Below are 21530 nucleotides of genomic sequence, written 5' to 3'. Positions count from 1 at the left end.
GACAACCATGTCTCATTTATTTATTTATTTATTATTTATTGTTTTTTCTATTACAGTTGTCCCACTTTTTCCCCCTTGCTCCACTCCACCCTACCCACCCCTTCTCCCCATGTCTTATTTCTTAATAGTGCACCCCAAGTGGTGAACCCACTGAGTTCCGCAGTAAACTGCCTGCTCTGTGCCTCAGTTTCCCCATCTGTACAATAGGGACATACACAGTCCTCCCCCTTCCTGTAGAGCTGTGGTATCGAGTTAATAAGTACGAGTCTATGAGCAGCATCTAACATGTTCAACCCCTCTTGCCTATTCTAACTTCTCCCATGGCTCTCTAGTGGCCCGAATTCCAGCGTATACCCCCATCTGGGCAATGTGCCACCACAATCAGGTCTTGCTCCATCTCCACCACCGGGGATTGGGTGAGAAGGACACCCCTGCACTCCTGGTCTGATATTCCCTCACACCCTCAAGCTGTCAGGAAGTTTCTCCAGGACACATCTACATGGTCCTGTCCCCCAGGAGGCACCCAAGAGTGATTGTCCTGTCTTTCCCTCCTCCTCCTGCCTCCCAAAGGCTGGCTGTCTATAGTCACCTTTCAACACTAGATTCCCACTGGCAGCCCAGGCTCCACCAGCCAGGAAAAACTGAAGCGGGTCCACCAGTAGGCCCAGGGAGGTAGGACAGACAGTCCTGGTCTGCCGAACTCACTAGACAGCCTTGGTGGAGTGTGAACGGCTGAAGAGTAATAAAGACCAGAGGCGAGCTCAATAATGCAGCGCTCACCCCCAGCACTTAAGTACAGGGTTGACTGTCCCAATCTGTCCTAGTTCCCAGGTGGTCCCCAGTTCAGGACCAGGTATACAGTTGATGCTCAAGAGATGTTGAATAAGTGAACTGAGTAATATTCTGTCCATGTGGGGGCCTAGTGACCTTGGCTAGTGACTTTTAAGTTCCCCAGGGCCTCAGTTTCCCCATTCATCGATGAGGGCTCAGCCAGTCCACACCCCACAGGGCTGTGTGTGTTAAGGAGGAAATGACTACAAACAGCAAAAGCTGTCTAACTGCGCCGCGAGGGCCCTACCTGCCGCCCCTGCATCTCCGGGCCACAGGCCCATTACCCTTGGGCAGCGGTGGGCTTGGCTGGGGACCTGGTCCGTCCCATCTGAGGGTGCACCACGGCAGGGGCGAGGGTGGGCCGGGTAGAGGGAGGCCTGGTTGTGAGGAGGGCAAGCCCCTGCCCAGCTTCTTTGTCTCCTGATCGTTCGGTGCCCAGGGAGCTCGCCATGGAAACACATGCAGGCGAGAGGCGGGCACCTGGGAGGGGGTTAAGAGGCGCGGAGTGGGGGCGTCAAAGACAAGGCGAAGCCCGGAGAGACGCAGAGATAGATAGCCAGAGAACAGGAACCCAGGCCCTCGCCCGAGCACCCAGCTTCGATGGGACTCCTGAAGCCTGTTCCTGGGGGTGGGTGAAGGGGTGGAACGCAGACCCCGACCCTAGCTCGCCCCCACGGGACACTGGGACCCCTGAGACCCAGAGACGGAGGAAGCTGGAGCCCGGGAGGCGGGGACCGCACGCCCGAGGCCTGGCCAGGACATCGACGCGCGCGACGCTTCCAACGCTCTAAGACAAAGAGCCCCCGCCCCTCGCGCCGCATCCAGGCCGCCGCGGGTGCGGGGTCTCGGAGCCGGGCAGTGTCCCCGTGTCGGACGGTATCCCTTCCGCCTTCCCCCTCCTATCTGCCCTCCGTCCTCACTCCTATCTCCCCTCCGCGTCCCCTCCCATCTCCCCTCCGCCTCCGCAGGGGAGGGGCAGTGCTTTGTGCTCGGCGCTCCGCGGAGCCGGCGCGGCCGCCAGCTCCGCCCTCCGAGCACCCGTGCACCAAGTGAGGGGCCTACGAGCCAGGTCCCGGACCCTCTGTTCTTTGGGACGCCCCCACCCCGACGCGGGGGACGGCCTTGGACTGAGACCCCCCTAATCCAGGCCGGCCCCGCCCTCTTTGCCCTACCTCCATCCTTGATGTGGGGGTGTCAGTAGACGATTGTTTGACAGGGCCACAGTGTGCGGGTGTGTGTGGGGGGGCGCAGGGACACCTCTCTTCCCTGGCCTCAGTTTCCCTGGGCGGTTTATTCGCATCCTTCCCCCTCCCTCCCCCGTCGTTGTCGGGTACCTGGTCCCCAGACTCAGTCTGCACCTCCCTCCCTTCCTCCAGCACAGCTTTATCCCTTCCAGCCGCGGCCTGTGGTACCCTCGACACCATGATCTCGACCAAGGAGAAGAATAAAAGCCCAAAGGACAGTATGACGCTTCTGCCTTGTTTCTACTTCGTGGAGGTGAGTGTGTGTGGTGGTGGTGGGGGGGGGGATTGCCCTGGTGTGGCCTGGCAGAGGTCTCAGTTCCACCGGCCCTGGAGCTCTCCATGCTGATGTACAGGGGCGGCACAACTCGGGTCACCCTTGGGTAGGGACATAGCTAGGGTGCCTGGGGCCGTCGGGATCCGAGGAGTTGGGTTCTGCAGGACCAGTAGAAGTCTGAGGGGCAGAAGGGTGTTCTGTCTGGGGTTCAGGTCAGTGGCTCACCTGGAAGGGCTGAAACAAGATACTGGGGGTTCATAAGGGTTGTGCAGCCAATGAGGGTGCAGTGTCTTCCTCCAGCAATTGGGCTCTGAAGCTGAGGATTTGAGCTCAAATCCCTCCTATGCTAATCTTGGGCACTGGTGTACTTCCCCTAACCTCTGACAGAACAGGCTGGGCACCTAATGAGGGCTTAGTAAGTGTTTAAAGAGTAAAAGATGATAAATGCAACTACCTGGCACATAGGAAGTGCTGATGATGACACAGGGTGACCTTTTTCTTTTCTTGGAGGTTTGGCACTGACTTTAGCCTCCCAGTAGCCAAAGTCTCCCGGACTTGACATGCCAACCGACACACACTCAATAAACGCTCCTTGGACTCCAGACCAGCTCTTACAAACCTCACTTTGGCATTTCCCCTCTAAGAGTCCCCAGCCTGGTCCCTCCCTCTGTCCCAGCCCTGATCATGGGGCTAGGGGTATCTATCCCACCCTGTACTCTTTACAGGGCTAGATGGATGGCCCTCTAAGGTGCCACACAAGGCGGGAGTTAAGGTGGAAGCCTCTCTTGGACTTCATTTGTGCTTCAGTTTCTTCATCTGTAAAATGGAGGTGGGGGTTTCCCAAGGCAGCCAGGCCCTCTTAGACACTTGCATATGCTCTGCCCCCCCACAGTGCCACCCCTCTCTGTCCCCTGTGGGTATTTGAATTTGAGACTCTGGGACCAAGATGGGAGGCATAGAATGCTAGGAGAGTTTGCTTCTTCAGAAAGATTCTGCCAGAATCTGTGCTCAATGGCTGTTTGTGGCCCACGTAAATAAATGAGCAAGTAATGTGATCAAGAACAGCTCCACTTTCCCAACCTCAGTCTTACTTTCTGTACCTCACAGGTGGCATGAGCATACAGGACCATCATGTATGCTGTGTGCCCAGCTTTTGGGGGGCACATGACAAGGCTGTGCAGAGGACAGTTGCATGAATTAGTGACTCAGTAATTTCATTTGTTCATTCATTCAGCACCTGCGTTCTTGGGGCTGAGTGGCAGGTTGGCATGTAGGGTATGGGGTGGGGGCCCAGAGGAAATAAAGTAGCACAAGGGATGGAGAGACGAGTGGCCAGGGAGGGCCCCTCTGAGAGGGCTGGGACACCAGAGGGATTCCTAAAGGCATCCATACATCCTTGAGAGGAAAATCCCAGAGGGAGGAACTTGTGCTGTTTCTAATTTGTTCAAGATGGCAAAGGAGGCTGGAAGGAAGAAATGAATGAAGTGGGTGGGGGGATGGATGATGGATGGGAAGAAGGAAGCATGAGTGGATGGATGGATGGATGGGTAAATCCATGGATTTATGAATGAATTCATGGGTGCAAGAATAGCTATGATAGACGGACAGATTATGGATGCTACACAATGGGTGGTGGGTTGATCACTGCATGATGGATGAGCTGTTGATTGGGTGAACTGCAGCATGGACAGGTGGATGGGTGGGTGACTCAGTGGATAGGATAGAATTAATTCATGGACAGATGAGTCAGTGACTGGGTGTGACTGACCAGCAATCTCTCTACAGCTACCCATTGTGGCATCTTCCATTGTGTCCCTGTACTTCCTGGAGCTGACTGACCTCTTCAAGCCTGCCAAGGTGGGTTTCCAGTGCTACGACCGCACGCTCTCCATGCCCTATGTGGAGACCAATGAGGAGCTCATCCCACTGCTCATGCTGCTTAGCTTGGCCTTCGCTGCCCCTGCGGCCTCGGTAAGTCCCAGAATCCCGGGGTCTCGGCCAGCCTGTGGGCACCCCTGGCCAGCATCCAGCTGAGCAACTTCCTGTTGGCAGATCATGATGGGCGAGGGCATGCTGTACTGTCTGCAGTCTCGGCTGTGGGGCCGCGGAGGTGGCCCAGGCGGGGCTGAGGGCAGTATCAACGCTGGAGGCTGCAACTTCAACTCCTTCCTGCGGCGCACTGTGCGTTTTGTGGGTGAGTCACTGAACCGCACCCAACCCCCCATCCACATCTGGGACTGGGCAGGTTTGGCCCCCAGATCCCACACAGTCCCTGACCCTTTCACCCTCAGGTGTCCACGTGTTTGGCCTGTGTGCCACGGCCCTGGTGACAGACGTCATCCAGCTGGCCACAGGCTACCATGCGCCCTTCTTCCTGACGGTCTGCAAGCCCAATTACACACTGCTGGGCACCTCCTGCGAGGCCAACCCCTACATCACGCAGGACATCTGCTCTGGCCATGACGCCCATGCAATTCTGTCTGCAAGGTGAGCAGGCCGCAACCCCTGTCCCCTTCAGTACGGGGAAACTGATGCACAGAGGGATCTGAGATACAGGGGGCTCACTTGGACGCCTCTTACAGGAAGACCTTCCCATCTCAGCACGCCACGCTGTCGGCCTTCGCTGCTGTCTACGTGTCGGTGAGTCCCCAGGCCAGGCCCTGCCCACCTTACAGCCCCGCCCGCCCCGCTCACACCTACCGGACCCCGCCCTCTCCCCGCCCACTTTCGTCCTGGCCCCACCCTGCCCAGGCCCTCTTTCTCTCCCCACTCCCCTTCGCCACCAACTTGACCGATGCCCCGCCCCCAGATGTACTTCAACTCTGTCATCTCCGACACGACCAAGCTGCTCAAACCCAGCCTGGTGTTCGCCTTCGCCATCGCAGCGGGCGTCTGCGGTCTCACCCAGATCACACAGTACCGCAGCCACCCGGTGGACGTCTACGCGGGCTTCCTCATCGGCGCTGGCATTGCTGCCTACCTGGTGAGGGTCTGACCAGAGACTGGTGGCCATTAGGCTGACCCCGGAGGGGGAGGTCTGAAGGGGATGGCTAGCCCCAGTGGGGGAGATCTGATGAGGGGAGGCGTGGGCACCAAGGCCTGGCCCTGACCTGGGGGATTCTTAACAAGTCCCTTGCAATGCTGGAATCAATCTCATTGGTTCAGACTTGCCCGTGCAGTGTGAGTGACCTAAGGCAAGAATTTGCCCCACTGGGAAAAAGGTAGTTTTCCCACTGAGGGCCAGGCCTCCTCCTTAGACCCCCAAGTCTGTGCCTGGTGGGGACCCTGATCTCCGGCCTCCGGCTTCACAGCCAGCCTGCATTTCACCCTCAGGCCTGCCACGCGGTGGGCAACTTCCAAGCCCCACCCACAGAGAAGCCCACAGCCCCAACACCTGCCAAGGATGCACTTCGGGCCCTGACCCAGCGGGGCCACGACTCGGTGTACCAGCAGAACAAGTCCGTGAGCACCGATGAGCTGGGCCCTCCAGGGCGGCTGGAGGGTGTGCCTGGGCCTGTGGCCCGTGAGAAGACCTCACTGGGCAGCCTGAAGCGGGCCAGTGTGGATGTGGACCTGCTGGCCCCACGCAGCCCCATGGGCAAGGAGAACATGGTGACTTTCAGCCACACGCTGCCCCGAGTCAGCACACCTTCACTCGATGATCCTGCCCGCCGCCACATGACCATCCATGTGCCACTCGATGCCTCACGCTCTAAGCAACTCATCAGCGAATGGAAGCAAAAGTCACTGGAGGGCCGTGGCCTGGGGCTGCCTGACGAGGCCAGCCTGGGGCACATGCTGGTGCCTGAAGAGCCTATGGCAGAGGAGGAGGAGGAGGAAGAGGAGGAGGAAGAGGAGGGGGAGGAAGAGGGCCCAGCCCCACCCTCCCTCTACCCCACAGTCCAGGCAAGGCCAGGCCTAGGGCCTCGGGTCATTCTCCCACCAAGGGCTGGGCCACAGCCACTGGTGCACATCCCTGAGGAGGGGGTGCAGGTGGCAGCGGGCCTGTCCCCCAAAGGCAGTGTGGCTGTGCGAGCTAAATGGCTTATGATGGCTGAGAAAAGCGGGGCTGCTGTGGCCACAGCCTCCACCCAGCCCCGCATGGCCAACCCACCCCGGCTACTGCAGGTGATTGCCATGTCCAAGGCGCCAGGTGGACCTGGCTCCAAGGTGGCTGAGACAGCCTTGTCCTCCAGCTCCAGCTCTGACTCCTCACAGTACAGGTCACCATCAGACCGTGACTCGGCCAGTATTGTCACCATTGATGCACATGCACCCCACCACCCTGTGGTCCACCTGTCTGCTGGTAATGGGCCCTGGGAGTGGAAGGCTGCTGGGACCAAGGGGTCAGAGGGTGAGGGCAGCTTTGAGTTAGGGGACCTGGCTCATGGCTTTCGTGGTGGGTCCAAGCCACTGGGTGTGTCCCCTGGCTCATCTCTTAGTGACATGGACCAGGAGGAGCCAAGGTTCAGTGCTGTAGCCACAGTCAACCTGGCCACAGGGGAAGGGCTGCCCTCACTGGGCGTGACCGACGGAGCTCTGGGGCCAGCCAGCAGGGAATCAACTCTACGGCGCAAAGCAGTTGGCCTAGCTCTGAGCGAGCGGGAGGCCTCTTGTGAATCAGAAGCTGAGAACTACTACAAGATACAAGCTGCCCGCAGGTTCAAGGAATGAGCACCCAGAATCTTTGCAGGCTGGGGTGGGGGTGGGGGTAAAACAGCATGGGGGTGCTGGGGAATGATGGCTTAACAGGTGCTTTGCAATCAGATAATAAAATATTGATACTGGATTCCTGGCTACCCAGTCATTCTGGTCAGAGATCTCCCAAAACGCAGGCAGGCTTGGCCACCCACATAGGCCCCAGCGTCCTGTGGCTAGCTGTGCTCTTGGGCCATGTTTGAGGGCTTGGGCCTGCATGCTGGGAAGCTAAGGACTCAGGCCTGGACACTGAGGAAGACGGCTACAGATCCTGTCCAGAATGCCCAAATAAAACTGCGAGGAAGGTTCTAACTGGTCTGTGGTATCTGCAAAATTGCCCTATTTAGGCACATATGCAGACTTCCTAGGGGAGGACACCCTATAGGGACCAGTGAGACTCCAAAGCAGTGGTTCCCCGACCCAAAAGACTTCACGCCAATGTTGAGCCCTGCACCTATGGATATCCTCTCCAATCCTCACGTCCTAAGTTGGCCAGGGGGTGGGAGGGCAAAACTGAATTCACACAGAAGAGAAAACAGCAGTGAAGACAAGCAGGCCCAAAAAAGAGGGAAATGAGTGCAGGATACAGAGAGTTTATTCAAAGTCCAGTACAGACTGGCCAAACTGCCTTCTACAATGTGAACAGAGAGCCTGCAGAAAAGGCAAGAGTTGTTATAAAATCGCTTTAATTCAGTTCTCTCCACATTACAAGCCATCAGGTGGGCAGTGGAATGTGCCATGCTCCACGTTACAATACTGAGCCTGTAATTGCTGGTATCAAAATATACATCTGTGTCGCCATAAAAAAAAAACCAAAAACTTCATTTTCTGCCCCTCATGTCTTACAACTGGTATACAAAAAATTATAAATATTTAAACCCTTGTCCCCACCCCAACATGAACACTCAGGGGGTCCAGGCCCCAGGAAGAAGGGCCGGCCAACAAGAGGTCTGTGCACAGGGCAGCCCCTTGGACCCATGAGTGCAGGACTACACAAGGTAAAGGAGATAGTTAAGACTCAAGGGCTGTTGTCCCACAGTGATGGGTCCCAGCGTTAAGAGGCAGACAAAAAACAACTTTGGTCCAAAATTTGCAGGATAATAGAAACCCTGAAAGTTTAAGAGCCCTCATCCTCCCAGCCAAGAGGACAGGGTTAAGTGTAAGGCATCTGGGGGTCTCATGCCTGGGGCTTTCTAGTAAGAACCCAGGCTCCTCAGTGGCCCCCACTGCATCTGCCCTGGAAACTAGATCCTGCCCTGCAACTTAATTACAAGGAATAAAATAAGTACAGTATACAAGGTCATATAAGCAGGAAATTTAGATTACACTCATACCATTTTTATCATCTTGCTATATAAAAGGTTATGTAAAACTATTTCTTTTGCATATAAATGAAGATTAGAATATTTGGTCAACTGGAAATATTGCTAGGCACAGATGTCTGCAACTGCATCAAAGCACAAGAGATTTACAATGAAACAAAGCTCCAAGCTGAAGATGTGCCAGGGATGCACCCTCAGGGCAGGGGTCTTAGCCCAGGAGGGGCATCTCAAGCCAGGTGTGGGGAGAATCATACACTTGATTAAAATGAGCAAACTGGGGTACCGGCAGATCCTGCAGCTGGCATCCTCCTGCCAAACCAGGCACACGATCCCTGCAGGAGGCTGTCCCCTCAGTCCCCAAACCTCTATAACATTTGCTACTGCAAGAAGGCCCTGCCAGAGCAATAGGTTTTAAGGCACAAGAAAACTGAATGGAGGTTTGGGACTGCCTATCCTGCAGGCTGCAGAAGGCACAGGCAAGGGGCCAGGGAGGAGCAGGCATAATGTCCATGCATCACCAAGAGCCTGAGGCTGGCACCCCATCTCCCTAAGGTGAGCAAGGTGAGTTAGATTTAATTTTTTAAAAACAGGTAAACTGATTTGATTTCTCTTTAAAAAAATAAAATCTCTGGTCTTTTAAGGTCACTTCAGCTGCTTTTAAAGTGGCTATTTTCTGGAATGATGGAAGTTGTCACCGGGACTGCCTGGCAGGCTGGTCCATGGTGGTGGAGCCTAGATGGTGGACTTGGAGAAGGACACCCGCAGGTGGTGGTTCTCGCCCAGGTCATGGTTGTGCAGGTCGATGAGTGCCTGGATGGCCTCCTCCACTGAGCCCATCTGGATCAGCGCCATCTTGCGGTCCTTCCTATGGGACATGAAGAGGACAGAGCATGACGTGGAGTGTGTGTGTGGAGTGGGGGGCAGAGTAAGAAAGCTAGTGGGGAGAGGGTTTCATGCTCACTGGAAGAACTTGAACCCTTTCACAACTCCGCCGTTGCTGGAGAAGAGGATCTTGAGATCATCCTCGGATACAGAAGGCCTGTGGGGAGAGCAGAAGAGGCCTGAGCTGCGGGTCCTCTGAGGAAGGTCAAAGCCATGGCTATTCCCTTGAAGACATTCTCAAGAGGAAGGCCTGGGGGATGCTCACCCTTTTAGGGACCCAGAAATAGGATACTGAAAAATAACTTGAAAAAAATGCCTCCCCTTCTTTCCTCATTTGAGTGTTCAGAAAGGACAGAGGCAACTTGTAGCAAGACAATCTGTCAAAAGCCTGGGGTTTCATGAAGGGCCCCAACCTGCCCACCCATGAGACACCTACGGGATGTTGGAGAGGTGCAGAGTGGCTGAGGGCGGGAAGATGTTCTGAAAGTTCTTGGAGCCAGGCTTTTTGAAGCGGTGCAGGGGTGAATTCCCATAGTCCTTGGTGAGACCCTGGTCTTCCTGGCCCTCACGGGGCAGCTGCACATTCTGGTGCTTAGACAGCGTGATGCGCACCGGCTTCCCGTGCAGCTTATGCCCATTGAGGTGGCTCATGGCTGAAAAGGTGAAACCTGTGACCCAAGGCTCCACAGGCACATGCCTGGTACCCCACCCCCATCCCAGGCCATCACCCCTTACCCAGCTGTGCCTGGCTCCCGTCTGCCATCTGTACCAGGGCGTTCTCCTTCTTATTGAACAAAATCTTCACCCGCTGCACATCGCCATACACGCCTTCAAAAGCGCAGGGACAGGGCCCTGAGCCTGGGATCTGCTGCCGCCTCCCCCACCAGCCCCCATGACCCCGCACACCCTCACAGGGTTGGCTCTTCCCGAAGGTTTGCTATTCTGCCTCTGGGAACCTGCATCTAGTCACAGGGATATTACCAGGAGGACTACCTTCAGCAAAGAAGTCATAAAATCCAGAAAAGGTCAATTGCCAAAGAGCCATCACTTTACATGCTACCAACACGCTTAACTGCGAGAGCATGCAGGGCAATGAACCATGCGTGTCTACAAAATCCAAATAAATACACAAACCGAAGGCAAACCAAGTAACGAGGCAGAACTGCAAACTCATAGTACATCTTAGGGTGTAAAAATAACCTCAATTAAATGAAAACAAGATAATAAAAGTGTGAATGATAACATACCGAAAAGAATAAAGAGGCTTTGGGGTGTGACTCTCTTTAGAGGACAGCAGAGCAAGGCAGCGGAGGGACAGGGAAAGGGAGAGGTCAGGGGGCGAGTTGCCATCGTCCACCACGAGGAGGCAGCCCCGCAGGCGTGCAGGTTGATGGATGATGAAGTTGTCAGGATGTTAATATTCAAGGGCAGGTTGGTTTCCGGAGAGCAGGGTTTGAGGGGGAATTTTGTTTTTATTTATTTATGGTTTTGTTTTGTTTCAAGCAACAACAGGAAGCAGAAGTACCGTGCAGTCAGTTGGCAAAGAAATTCCGGATCAGAAAAAAAATTGGGAAAGGGGAAGGGGAGAAAAGAAAAAAAAGTAGCAAAAAACACAGGTCAGTAAATACATAAGAAAATCCGCAGTGTTCCATCAGTCAGATCTACACACATTACTAGTCACAGGTCCACCTCGTGGAGCAGGCAGGAAAGCACCTGTCCGCACAGTGAGCAGGAGACGCTGCTGCCCCTCCGGCCTCACCCTGCTCCTGCCAAGCCCCTTGCTTGGCTGTTCCCCTGGAACCTGTGTCTCCTGCTGACTGCTGCGGGGAAAGTATAAACGCTCACACAAGCACGAGGGGTGGAGTCTGTTAGTGAGGCTTCTAGAGCATCTAACTCAGACAAGGCACCGGCCGCCCCAGGCCAAGAGATCATAGGAGTGGTCAGACAGATGAGAAAACAGTCTGAAATGCTAATTGAACATTAATCCCATCTTTCAAGAGTTAAATACTTTGAGCCTTGATCTCACCCAAGCTCAAGAGGCCAAACTTGGCCCTGAGACAAGTATAGGTTGGCTATTCTAGGGACTGGGACTTGGATTTGGGGGAGCACAGACCATGGATGGTCCATGGATGGCCCTCTTGAAAAGAGGTGCCTAGAGATCTCTTCAGAGGCGTGTTTAGCCTGAAATTTTATTACTTTCATGTATTGAGAAATATTTTGACTCTGAACACTATAGAATTGGAAATGTAAACCAGGATGCTAGGGGAGAGGTCCCAGCCCAGTGGGAAGGAGGGGGAATGCAGGGAGCGGAGTATGGCCTGCTGGCAATTTGCACTAGCACCTCAGGGCACAAGTCCCCTGGCTCAAGTCATCGGGAGGAAGAGCCTGGAAGAGTCACGTACCTCAGGGTTGAGGTTGCTGACCAGCAGGACAGAATTTCCAGCCCCTGCCAGGCCTGGAATGGCAATCCGGCCTGCTGCCGCCGCCGCTGCCGCTGCCGATGGGATAGCCAGAGGGGCCAGGGCCCCGTGCACATTGGGAACAGAGAGGCCTGCAGAAAGAGAAGGGGTAAGGAGATGAACTGTAGCACCTGCTTTCCACCAAGGGAAGATCGAAATCCTGCCCATCCTCATGCAAAAGAAGATATGCAGAAGGTGCCTATACTTGGCCTCTCCTGGCCAAGTGGCCTATTGGCTCCTTCATCCTCCTCACAGCAGATTACACTGGGTTTGGACCCGGCTACATGCACCCATACAGCACAAAAGCTCTAGCTTGAATGCAGACTCGAGCCTTGGCCTTGTGTGCATGCAGGTGCCCATCACCATGCAGATGGCACACTGGACAGGACACAGCAGGCTCATGACCTCATGACTGTCACATAGTGACTATCACGTGGTTGGGCGCCCAGCCCCCAGAAGGGATGCTCAGGTGTGCCCACCCAGCTCATGCTGCTCTGCTTACCAGGACACTTAAATTCACCTACTAGGGACACAGCCCTCCAACCACTGTGTGCACACGTCCTTGCCCGGGAGGTGCTTAAAGGAATCAGACCAGAGACTGGGGGGTTAGAGTATTCTCTGCATGGCCCTGTCCTACAACTACCCTGTCCAGGCTCTTCAGGGAACCCAGAGGCCCGCGCCCAGGAAGATGGGCTCCCCCCATGACTGTGCCCGTCAGCTCGCGTGTTGGCAGAGCTACTGAAAGGTGTGTGGGCATGCACAGTCAGCTGTGGGGACCAAGACCGAGTGTTTGAGTACCTGCAGCTTGAGGAATGGCAAAGGTGGGAGGGAAACCAGCTCCTGCATACGGAGAGGCTGACATTATACCAGGTGCACCTAGAAACAAATGAAACACTAATCATCGCACCCACAACCTCCGCCACCAGAGCCAAGTGAGCAAAGTTGGCACTCCCCACACCCAGCAGGCAGGTCCAATGTCCACCTGTGCTGGGTGCCATGGCCAAGTAAGGAGTAACGGGCGCCAACCTCCCTGGGCGCGGGACAGGCACCATGGGACTCCTGGGGCCTGGGCACTTAAAACAGACTGAGCTATGTGTCCTCGCCTACCACGGCACATGGCGGTACCAGGCACCTCACCAGGCATCTTACCAAAGGCCGCAGCCATAGTCTGGTCCAATGAGGGCTGGCTGTCACCGGAGGGCAGGTCTGGACGAGTGTAGTCTCGGCTCTTGTCATTGTTGTATTTGACATTGAGGCTGGTGAGCTTGGAAAAGTCAATGCGGAGGGTGCAGCAAGCGTTGTAGATGTTCTGCCCATCCAGTGACTGCAGAAAAAGACCATGAGTGGCTGGGGCCCCGGAGTTGGGGGAGTGGGTGGACAGGCAAGCACCTCTGGGACTCACTCACCAGCTTGGCGTGTTGGGCACTGACGGGTTCAGCATACTGTAACAGTGCCTGGAACTGGTTGTTCTTGGTGAAAGTGATGATTTTCAGAACTGTGCCAAACTTGGAGAATATCTACCAGAAAAGGAACAGTCAATCTCTGCCTAGGATCTGGATGGAAGATGGGGGCACAATGGACCCCACACCTCACCTGGTGAAGCACATCCAGGGTGACCGGGTAAAAGAGGTTCTCCACGATGATCCTGAGCACTGGGCTCTGGCCAGCCATCGCCATCCCAGCATCCACAGCAGCAGCCGAAGCAGCTAGCGCCAGGTTCCCCGACTGAACCGAGTTCACCGCGTGCAAGGCTGCCTGGGCTCGCTGTGGGGGAGACAGCCATGAGTCCCCCCAGGCCCACACCAAGGGCCCTGACCCGCCCAAGACCCTGGAGTGGATTGAAGGGATGACGCACCGCCTGGTTGGGTGAGCTGTCAGTCTTAAGCTCCTTGTGGTTGGAGAACTGGATGTAGATGGGCTGGCCACGAAGCACAGGCGTCACCGAGGTGTAGTAGTTCACCATGGTGTTGGCTGCTTCCTCTGTGTTCATCTCGATGAAGGCCTGGTGGGGGCAGGGGCATGAGCCAAGCCAACCCTTGGAGAAGCCCTGTATCCCACCCCCAGAGCAGGCCCAAAGCCTTTGCTCGGATGGGCTCACTCACCTGGTTCTTCCCTTTCAGCATCAAGAGATTGGTGACCTTTCCAAAGGGCAGTCCCAAAGAAATGACTTCGCCTTCAGTGACATCACTGGGGAGCTTCCGGATGTGGATCACTCTGGAGGGCACACCTGCACTTCTGTTGTCGCCTTTGAACTTCTTGCTGTCATTTCCGTTTGCTGAAAAGAGGAGTCATTTATCTGGCACAAAGCACCTCCCAGGTTCCCACAGTTAAGGTAACCCCCCCCCCAAGAACCAGCTTCCTCCCTGATGTGGCCAAGCAGAGTGGTCTCCACATCTGGTCTGGCCTCCCCCCTAAACCCCAGTTCCCAAGGAAATGTGTCCACATGTAAACTAGGGACTCAAGATCACAGCCAGAATCAGTTCACCCCAGTGTCCTTGTGTATAGAGCACACCAGTGCAGAGGGAGCCCCCAGTACGAGGGACTATAAGTGCTATGTTCAGCAGTTACCTGCAGAAGCCGAGTTGCTGCTCATGATAAAGGGTCCGTTAGTAACACAGGCAGAGAAGAGCTCGTCCGATCCCCGCTGGAAGAGAAGGCGCACTGGAGCAGGGATGGAGGTGGCCTGGCACATGGCTGCAGACCCCCTCCCTTCCCAGAATACCCTGCTGCTCAGACTTGAAGAGACTGCCCTGCACTGCACCCGTCCCACCTTGAGATGGCCTCTTGGTCCTCCTGAATCCCCAGATATAGCTTCTTTTCCAAGACAGGAGCTGGTATATCATTCCCATATTCAGGTTCTGGGGGACCCTTCCTGGGTCCACGGACAGGCCTCAGGTCAGATGCCTCAATGGCAGGCCCAGCCAGCCACCTTGAGACTGTTGGACAGTCTTCAATTATCACAAAGCGGCTCGCAAAACTTGAAAACAAAGCCCCCTTGTCACACCGCAGCTACTCCCTTGGCATTAGGAGCTTGGCCTATTTTCCAGTTGTGTGAGGATACCTGAGCCACAGCCTCATTACTCACTGACCAGAAACACTACCTCTCCGTGAGCCAGCGACACTATCCAGTGACTGCCCAGTGACCGAGAAAATGGGGGCTGAGGGCAGATCTTGAACTGCCTGTCTGCAGATGGACAGGCTCCTGTGACTTCTGACCTGCCCATTTTCTTTCTTTCCAGAAACAACTTGTTTACTCTTGAGTCTCAATCTCATTGAATCAGCTCTCTGATATTAGACTGACCCTGCTGTGGGATTAGGCTCAAGAACAGGATTACTTTACTGAAGGAGTGAATTGGATAATACTGTGCAGACCCCAGTCTTAAGAGATGCAGGATGCAGGCCCCCACCCCAGGACTGCCCTGCAAGAACAGGAACACGAGCACCAGGAGCTTGCAGGTTCCAGGACCTGCTGGGGAGGGGCAGAGGGGGAACATAGCTGTAGCAGGGTTCCAGCAACAGGAAGGAGGACCAAGACTGGCAACCAGGGTGGGTTGTCACCCCCACCTCCAGTCCCCCCTTCAGGTCTGTGGCAGAACAGGAAAGACCAGCTCACAAAGGCCTCCAGCTCTCAGAGCTTAAGAGCCTCACCCCTTTTACCTCAAACTGCCTTTTCTCAAAGATACCTGATCTTTGCCCTTCCTCCAAACTGCCAACTTAGCTGTTACTCAAACAAGCACAGCCATTCCACTTGTGATGCTTCTATGTAGCCACCCATCTTTCCCTGGCAGAGCTGAGGTTCCCTAGAAGCCCTCAGAACGCCCACCCCTGTTCTGTGCCCGTCATGATTCTGAGCTCTTCTTTCCAAGTGGACACCCAGTTTTATCAAAGCTCAGCACTGTAAGCAGACAGGCCTCAGTGGGGATAAAGTCACCAGGGAGAGTGCCCTGACCCCAGCCCCAAGGGTAGGTTAACCCCCACAGGAAAGTCCGTTTCTGTCTCTGGATTAGGAGCTCTGGCCCATACCTCTGCTCCCACCCACTTCAAAGGTACCTCTCCCAGAGTTGGACAAGGGCCAAGCACCATGTGGCTCCCATGTGCTGGCTGCACAACTTTAAAAAGGACCATAGTGACTACTGTCTTTGACCAGTGCCCGGCAGTGTGATTTGAATGGCAGCATTCTTGGCTCTCAGTGGTATTCCCACGGCAGATGGCCTGGTACTCCCACAACATCTGTGGGGCAAACTGCTACTGCTCATCCATCCACCTTCCCCTAAGTCCTCCTCCCCCAGGACAAAGGCCTGATCTTCTAAGCAGTAACCCCTCTCACCTCAAAGCACAGAAGGCACCCAGGTGCAATGACCAGCAGCTCAGAAGTAGACTTGACTGACCACTGGGACAGACACTCTGAGTGCAGAACCTTAAAATGACATGGGGTGGGCCAGGTACTCAGGCTTCCCAAAGGCTTTGTGACTGGGGCACAGCTGGGCCAGGCTGTGGGCACAGCCACACTGACACCATGACCCAAGCAAGGCTTGGGGAACAGTCAAACTGCCATCCAGTAAATGGTGCCTTTCACAGCTGGCTCTTGGGGAGATCCCACAGCACCTTCCCCAAAGTCAGTTAAGCATCTGCTGGAAAAGCCTCTGAGCTATGTGCTTCCTGCTCCCAACATGAAGGGGAACCTTTACTTTTCCTTTTTAATCAATAGCTAAGCATCGTTAACCTCTGGACACCTCTAACTTACAGCACAGCTTATTCTAAAGCTGAGGTGATGATCAATGGTGCCCAGAACCCAACTATGCTGCCCTCCTGGTGTGCCAGGGTACAGGTACCAGGCTGTGTTGGCAGACGGCCTTAGCCCTGCACGTTGGAGCCTCAAGGTTTGTCCCATGTAGGTCTGCTTCTGGAAGCAGAGTCGCCTGAGGCTGGCCAGAGGGGCTGCTCCAAGGACAGCCCAGGGCAGAGCTGCTTCAGGTGGAAACAGGCAAAGCCAGGCGGATTACGGGAAGCCAGACATTTCTTATCATGGTTACAAATGCTTCAGATGAAAGTCTCCCTCCTCCTGCTACTGAACAAACAGGTTTTATCTGCAGGAAGATCAGGACAGGCAGCATGTGAAGACAAGACTCCACCTGGAAAAACCGAAACCCAGCCCAGCAGCGTGGTCCACTGACCAAGTCACCTGCAGAGGACTCCCCAGCCCCTGCCAGTACACAGTACCAAACAAGCCCCAGGCCTCCCTGCAAGCCACATTCCTGGGATACACACAGGCCTGGTCCTCACCTGAGGGGAGAACCACCATGGCCTCCTTCCTGTGGAACAGCAGTAACCAGCTCTGCCCTTTCTACAGCCTAAATGTCAAAAGTACTGAGGACAGCACATAAAGAAGACCCAGCACCTCTATCTTCCTTTATCTCAAAAAATGCCATGAACCCTGGCTGGTGTGACTCAGTGGATTGAGTGCCAGGTTGCCAGTTTGACTCCCAGTCAGGGCACATGCCTGGATTGTGAGCCCAGTGGGTATGTGTGAGAGGCAACTGATCGATGGACCTCTTGCACGCTGATGTCTCTCTCCCCTTTCCTCCCTCCTTTCCCCGTACCCTAGAAGTAAACAAATCTATGGATTTTCAGACCTAAAAGTATCCAAAACACGATGCCATCAAAAGTAGCCCCTCTCTACCCTCCTATTCCACCAGCCACCCCACCAGATTGACTTTTTCTGTATTGAACCAAGGGTACTTAGAACACACTGCATGGATATACTCTCAGCCCCAACCGTACATCCCAGGCCTCTCAACAGGACAGAGGAAGGGCCCCAAACTAAAGCCAAAGGTGCATTTAGCATGGAGAGATCACCGAACCCACACTGCTTGAAACACAAAGCTGAAATAGACTGGATGTGGGCAAGGCAAAGAAAAAATGTCTTTACAGTTTTTGGCCTGCAAACCCTCCACCCCAGGCAAACTATAGACCATGAGAACTGATGTCAGAAGGAAGTCCCAGTGCTCAGCAGCAGGAGGGAAGAGGCCATGTGTGCAGCACCAGATGAGAGGCTGCGCCAGCTAACAGGGTAGCAGAGTCAGCAATGCCTACCTTTGTACCAACTGCTATGTCTGGGACAATGCTGTAGAGAAAGAAAGAAAAGGAGAACATTAGCAGGTGCGCCGCAGCAGCTGCTGCCAGGGTTCCCGGGACACCAGTGCAGGCCTTCTCTGGCTACACAAGCCCCCCGCCGCCCCCCCCGCCCCCCCCCGGCCCCATTTGAGGTCCTCGGATAACTAGTAAGCTTAGGGCAAGGGAAGTGAGCTGCCCTTCATTTAATCTCAACTTGAAAAGGAGCCATCATTGTTCTCCAGCTCCCCTCCCTCCCAGCAGGACCCCAGACAAAGACACCCCCTCCAAAAAGCCCCAGGAGGGACACTTGATGCTTGTTGTTCAAGGCTGAAATGCTGTTGTTTGCTTTCTAAAAACTGGAAATGCTTGGAGAACGTTTTCAAGCAGGGAAGGAAGACCAGTGAGAAGGCAACCCACAAGGCCCTGAGGTCAGAGCTCCTGGGGAAATGAGAGGGGGACTCAACAAGGGGACTCTGTTCCAAGAAAGGCAGGCTCCCCCAGAGGAAGGAGACAGGAGAGATGGAACAATCAGATTAAATTAACACAAGTTACTCATCAACCTGGCTCTGTGTGACTGGACTTTCTCCCTGCTGGAGGCCCAGCTCAGGAAGGTGGATGCAGCAGTTCTTGCAGGCCTCAACTGCAGACTAGCTCTCAGTACAGACTAAAACCCTCTGAGGGCTTCCACATGGCAAAATAAACTGACATGGTCCTCAATGACTCGAGGAGAAACTTAGTCACCAACGTCCCCCACCAGGTCACCTAGCTTAGTGATCTGTGACCAAAGCCGGCCATGAACATCACACAAAGCTATCCCCCTCACCCAGTCAAGAAATGGCTGGTCTCAGAATGGGCAGAAGGCCCTGGGGCAGCCACTTGCACTGCAACCCTCCCGCTTCTGCCTTCAGAGAAGCAAGTTCAAGGTACGACCCCTCCTCCATCCCCAGGGAAGCATGACCCCAGGCGTTGGCACCCTAGTCCTTCCATCTGCACTCCTCACCAGCTCATTCTAAACCCACTACCTCTACTGTAGGGCCTTCACCTCTTCACCACGAAAAAGATTATGGACTAGTGTCAACATAAATTTTAAAACTTCATGAACCCAAGGAAAAACTTCCCAGAAAAACTGAAAGAATGAAAAACATGCTGCGAACCCAGGGAAACTCACTTATTTCCTACTTCCTGAAAGGGCCCCTCAAACACAGGAAATTTTATGTACATACACTAAAATGCCCTCCCCCCTTTGCTCCTCCCTAAAATGGCCCCTCTTCTTAAAAACGTTTTCAAACCTTCCAAAAAGAAAAGGCTTGGCCTGGGTGCTTAGGTAACACCACACCATCCACAAAAGGTTGTAGATGGGACAGGCTCCCAAGCAACATGTGCAGGACATTAACACTAACGGTTCTTGAGGGAAGCAAAACTAGACAGTTGAGGAAATGCTTTCCCTCACTTTCCACCAAAATTTCCTCACAAGGCCCCCAAGTACCCACTTGTCTGCACCAATGGCCCAGGCCTACGGACTTGGAAAGGGATTCTCTGGGTGATCCACACAAAACCAAGATCATGTTCCTCATGCCCAAGCAATTCCTCTAAAAAGTTGAATTAAATTCGTTCAGCCTAAACCTATCATTTCAAACCCAAGGCACAGAGGTAGAAACTCTCCAGGCAGACCGATGGAAGGAGGGCTTTCAAAGATCAACATAATCAAAATTGCCTTTGGGATCTTCAGGATTATTTCTTCATAACTGAATTTACTGGGGGGACACTGGTTAGTGAAACTGTAGATTTCAGGTATACAATTCTACAATACGCCATCTCTGTACATTGTATTGTGTTTACCACCCCAAGTTATGTCTCCTTCCGTCACCAATTACTCCCCCACTTTATTATCTTCTACATCCTCCCAACCCTTTTCAGGCTTCCTTTTTAAGAACTAGAACCCAACCCCCCCAATAGGAAATGAAAACAATCAGGCTAACACGCAAAACAGAAAAGCACTATTTAAAGTCAGTTTCATTTTTAAGAGTTTTCATTTTAGGCTCTGTCATTTTTTCCCCCAGACCAAAACATCTGAAAAGGGCTCTACACTGGGCATACTCATGTTTCTGAGTATAAACAGTTTTATACCGTGGCCCTAAATATCAGCGTTAAAGGTAAGTTTTTGTAACTTCAGATCAGGTTAAGACTAGGATAACTCACAAAGCAATAAGCGGATTACCTCACCGTCGCCCCTCCCATTTCTCTCGTCCCAGGATCCTACTCAAGCCCAGGAACCGATTGTCTGTGCACCCAGGGACCCTTCCCTCCTCCAAGGTGACCTCCCAGCCTTCTACACTGCCCAAAGGCTCGGGGTCTGGTCGTTCCTGCCCATGTGGGTCGCTCCGCAGGATCTAGGGCCTTTAGCTCCACGGCCCGAGTGGGGCAACTCGTGCTTCAATAACTCCCAAACAAGAAGCCCGGGGCAGGCAGGAACAAAGGGGGCGTAGGGATCCCTCTCCGACACCCCTGGCCGTCCTTTGTGGGAAGCCCGGGGAGGAGCGGGCGGGAGAGAAGGAGGAGGGCCCGCGCCCTTCCGGGAAGGAGGGCGGCGTCTCCAGGCCGCGCCCGGGACCGCCGCGCGCGGGTGGGGCTGGCCGAGCAGTCGGCACGGCGGGAAAGGCCGCGCACGCGCACCGGGGCCTGACAACACTGCGAAAGACTGCGCACGCGCGCGTGGGAGCAGGACGGGGAGCGGGAAGGGCCACACAGGCGCGCAAATGGGGGGGGGGTTACGGGTAGCCGGAAGAGCCACATGGGGAGCGCAAAGGGTGGCGCGGGTGGGAATCGGTGGGAAGGGCCGCGCGGCCACCGCGTGCTTTCGGAACGAGCCGCGGAGAGATCGGAAACAAGGACAGAGGCGGAGAGAGCTAGGCCCGGCTGACCCCCGGCCGGGGAAATGTAGACCCCCCTCGCGCCCCTAGTAGCCTTTCTCTGCGATAGGAAAGAGAGGCGGAACTCCGAAGCCTGTGGGCCCTGGGTGGAGCGACAGGCTAGCCGTGGCTCTGAGAAGGCCCAGGCGGCGGCAAAAGAAAGATGAAACGCGAGAAGGGGGGGTAGGGAGAAGCGCGGACACGCACGACTCACCCGTCCATTGCACACAGAAGGGACCCGCAGGGGACGGTGTGGAGGCGCCGGAATAGCAGGAACCGACCCAACGGCTCCGAGTTATAGACTCACAAAATGGCGGAGACGCCTGAACACGTCCCTCGCGCGCTCTGCCCATTGGCTCCCGCCGCTCAGGGAGGGCGGGGAGAGCACCGCGGGCCCCTGCCAGCGCCTCCCAATGGCTAGGAGGCCGCTCGAGGGGTGGAGCCAAGAGGAATGGCAGGCGACCATTGGAGAAGGTGGCCGTCCGTCAAGGATCAAGGCGGAAACGGCCCGTGAAATCGGGGGAGGGGAGAAAAGCTGAGATCACGTGACAAAGCTTAAGCCAGTGAGCGAACCGTCCTCCTGCGTGGGGCTTTGCGGGAGAAGCCATCTTGAGAGTGGGTACGTGGCGAGTCAGGAGGCGGGAAATGTTCTTCTCCCAGACCGCCGCCATCTTGCAGAAGGGCATGGGTCGTTCACTTAGCGCGTGAGAGCGCAGGATGGCGTGCCGCCATTTTGGAGACGGGCAGGACACCTATGAGGCTCCATATTGCTTGTGGGCACGTGACAGAAAAGTCTG

General features: G+C 54.9%; 2 protein-coding genes across 6 annotated transcripts; one reads left to right on the top strand and one right to left on the bottom strand.

Annotated features, from left to right (window-relative positions):
• The first annotated feature begins 1651 nt into the window (after window positions 1-1651).
• PLPPR3 (phospholipid phosphatase related 3) lies at window positions 1652-7049 on the top strand. Of its 3 annotated transcripts, none has more exons than XM_090289088.1 (8): window positions 1652-1707; window positions 2208-2328; window positions 4135-4320; window positions 4402-4543; window positions 4641-4836; window positions 4932-4989; window positions 5159-5332; window positions 5683-7049. In XM_090289088.1, the coding sequence occupies exons 2-8, from the start codon at window positions 2254-2256 to the stop codon at window positions 7021-7023; spliced, it is 2172 nt and encodes a 723-aa protein (XP_090145214.1). In that variant the 5' UTR covers window positions 1652-1707; window positions 2208-2253; the 3' UTR covers window positions 7024-7049. The 3 variants fall into 3 exon arrangements, with proteins under 3 accessions (XP_090145214.1, XP_090145216.1, XP_090145215.1); XM_090289090.1 differs by lacking the exon at window positions 1652-1707 and adding an exon at window positions 1852-1900; XM_090289089.1 differs by lacking the exon at window positions 1652-1707 and adding an exon at window positions 1876-1900 and having other exon boundaries at window positions 2228-2328.
• A 667-nt stretch (window positions 7050-7716) lies between these two features.
• On the bottom strand, window positions 7717-21054 carry PTBP1 (polypyrimidine tract binding protein 1). 3 transcript variants are annotated; one of them, XM_090289093.1, is made up of 15 exons: window positions 20948-21054; window positions 17804-17834; window positions 14279-14354; window positions 13813-13985; window positions 13566-13712; window positions 13304-13474; window positions 13117-13227; window positions 12860-13034; window positions 12509-12586; window positions 11654-11802; window positions 10499-10532; window positions 9987-10079; window positions 9688-9904; window positions 9331-9408; window positions 7717-9234 (listed from the first exon to the last, which is right to left on the bottom strand). In XM_090289093.1, exons 1-15 carry the CDS (start codon window positions 20953-20955, stop codon window positions 9102-9104), a joined length of 1674 nt encoding a protein of 557 aa, XP_090145219.1. In that variant the 5' UTR covers window positions 20956-21054; the 3' UTR covers window positions 7717-9101. The 3 variants fall into 3 exon arrangements, with proteins under 3 accessions (XP_090145219.1, XP_090145220.1, XP_090145221.1); XM_090289094.1 differs by lacking the exon at window positions 12509-12586; XM_090289095.1 differs by lacking the exon at window positions 17804-17834 and having other exon boundaries at window positions 20948-21020.
• Between the last annotated feature and the right edge of the window lie 476 nt (window positions 21055-21530).

Source organism: Furipterus horrens, unplaced genomic scaffold (assembly GCF_987537825.1).
Source record: "Furipterus horrens unplaced genomic scaffold, mFurHor1.1.pri manual_scaffold_10, whole genome shotgun sequence".
NCBI lineage: Eukaryota > Metazoa > Chordata > Mammalia > Chiroptera > Furipteridae > Furipterus > Furipterus horrens.
The sequence above is the reverse complement of the archived record's forward strand: the minus strand, read 5'-3'. Positions and strand labels throughout refer to the sequence as shown.

Excerpts from the sequence above, each read along its gene's own strand:
- PLPPR3 (XM_090289088.1), top strand. The coding sequence starts at position 2,254 with ATGATCTCGACCAAGGAGAAGAATAAAAGCCCAAAGGACAGTATGACG. Across the intron at positions 4,544-4,640 it reads GCGCACTGTGCGTTTTGTGG|GTGTCCACGTGTTTGGCCTG; the intron begins GTGAGTCACTGA and ends TTTCACCCTCAG. Across the intron at positions 4,990-5,158 it reads TCGCTGCTGTCTACGTGTCG|ATGTACTTCAACTCTGTCAT; the intron begins GTGAGTCCCCAG and ends CCCCGCCCCCAG.
- PTBP1 (XM_090289093.1), bottom strand. Across the intron at positions 12,587-12,859 it reads GACTATGGCTGCGGCCTTTG|GTGCACCTGGTATAATGTCA; the intron begins GTAAGATGCCTG and ends ATTTGTTTCTAG. Across the intron at positions 10,080-10,498 it reads AAGCCTCTTTATTCTTTTCG|GCGTGTATGGCGATGTGCAG; the intron begins GTATGTTATCAT and ends GCGCTTTTGAAG.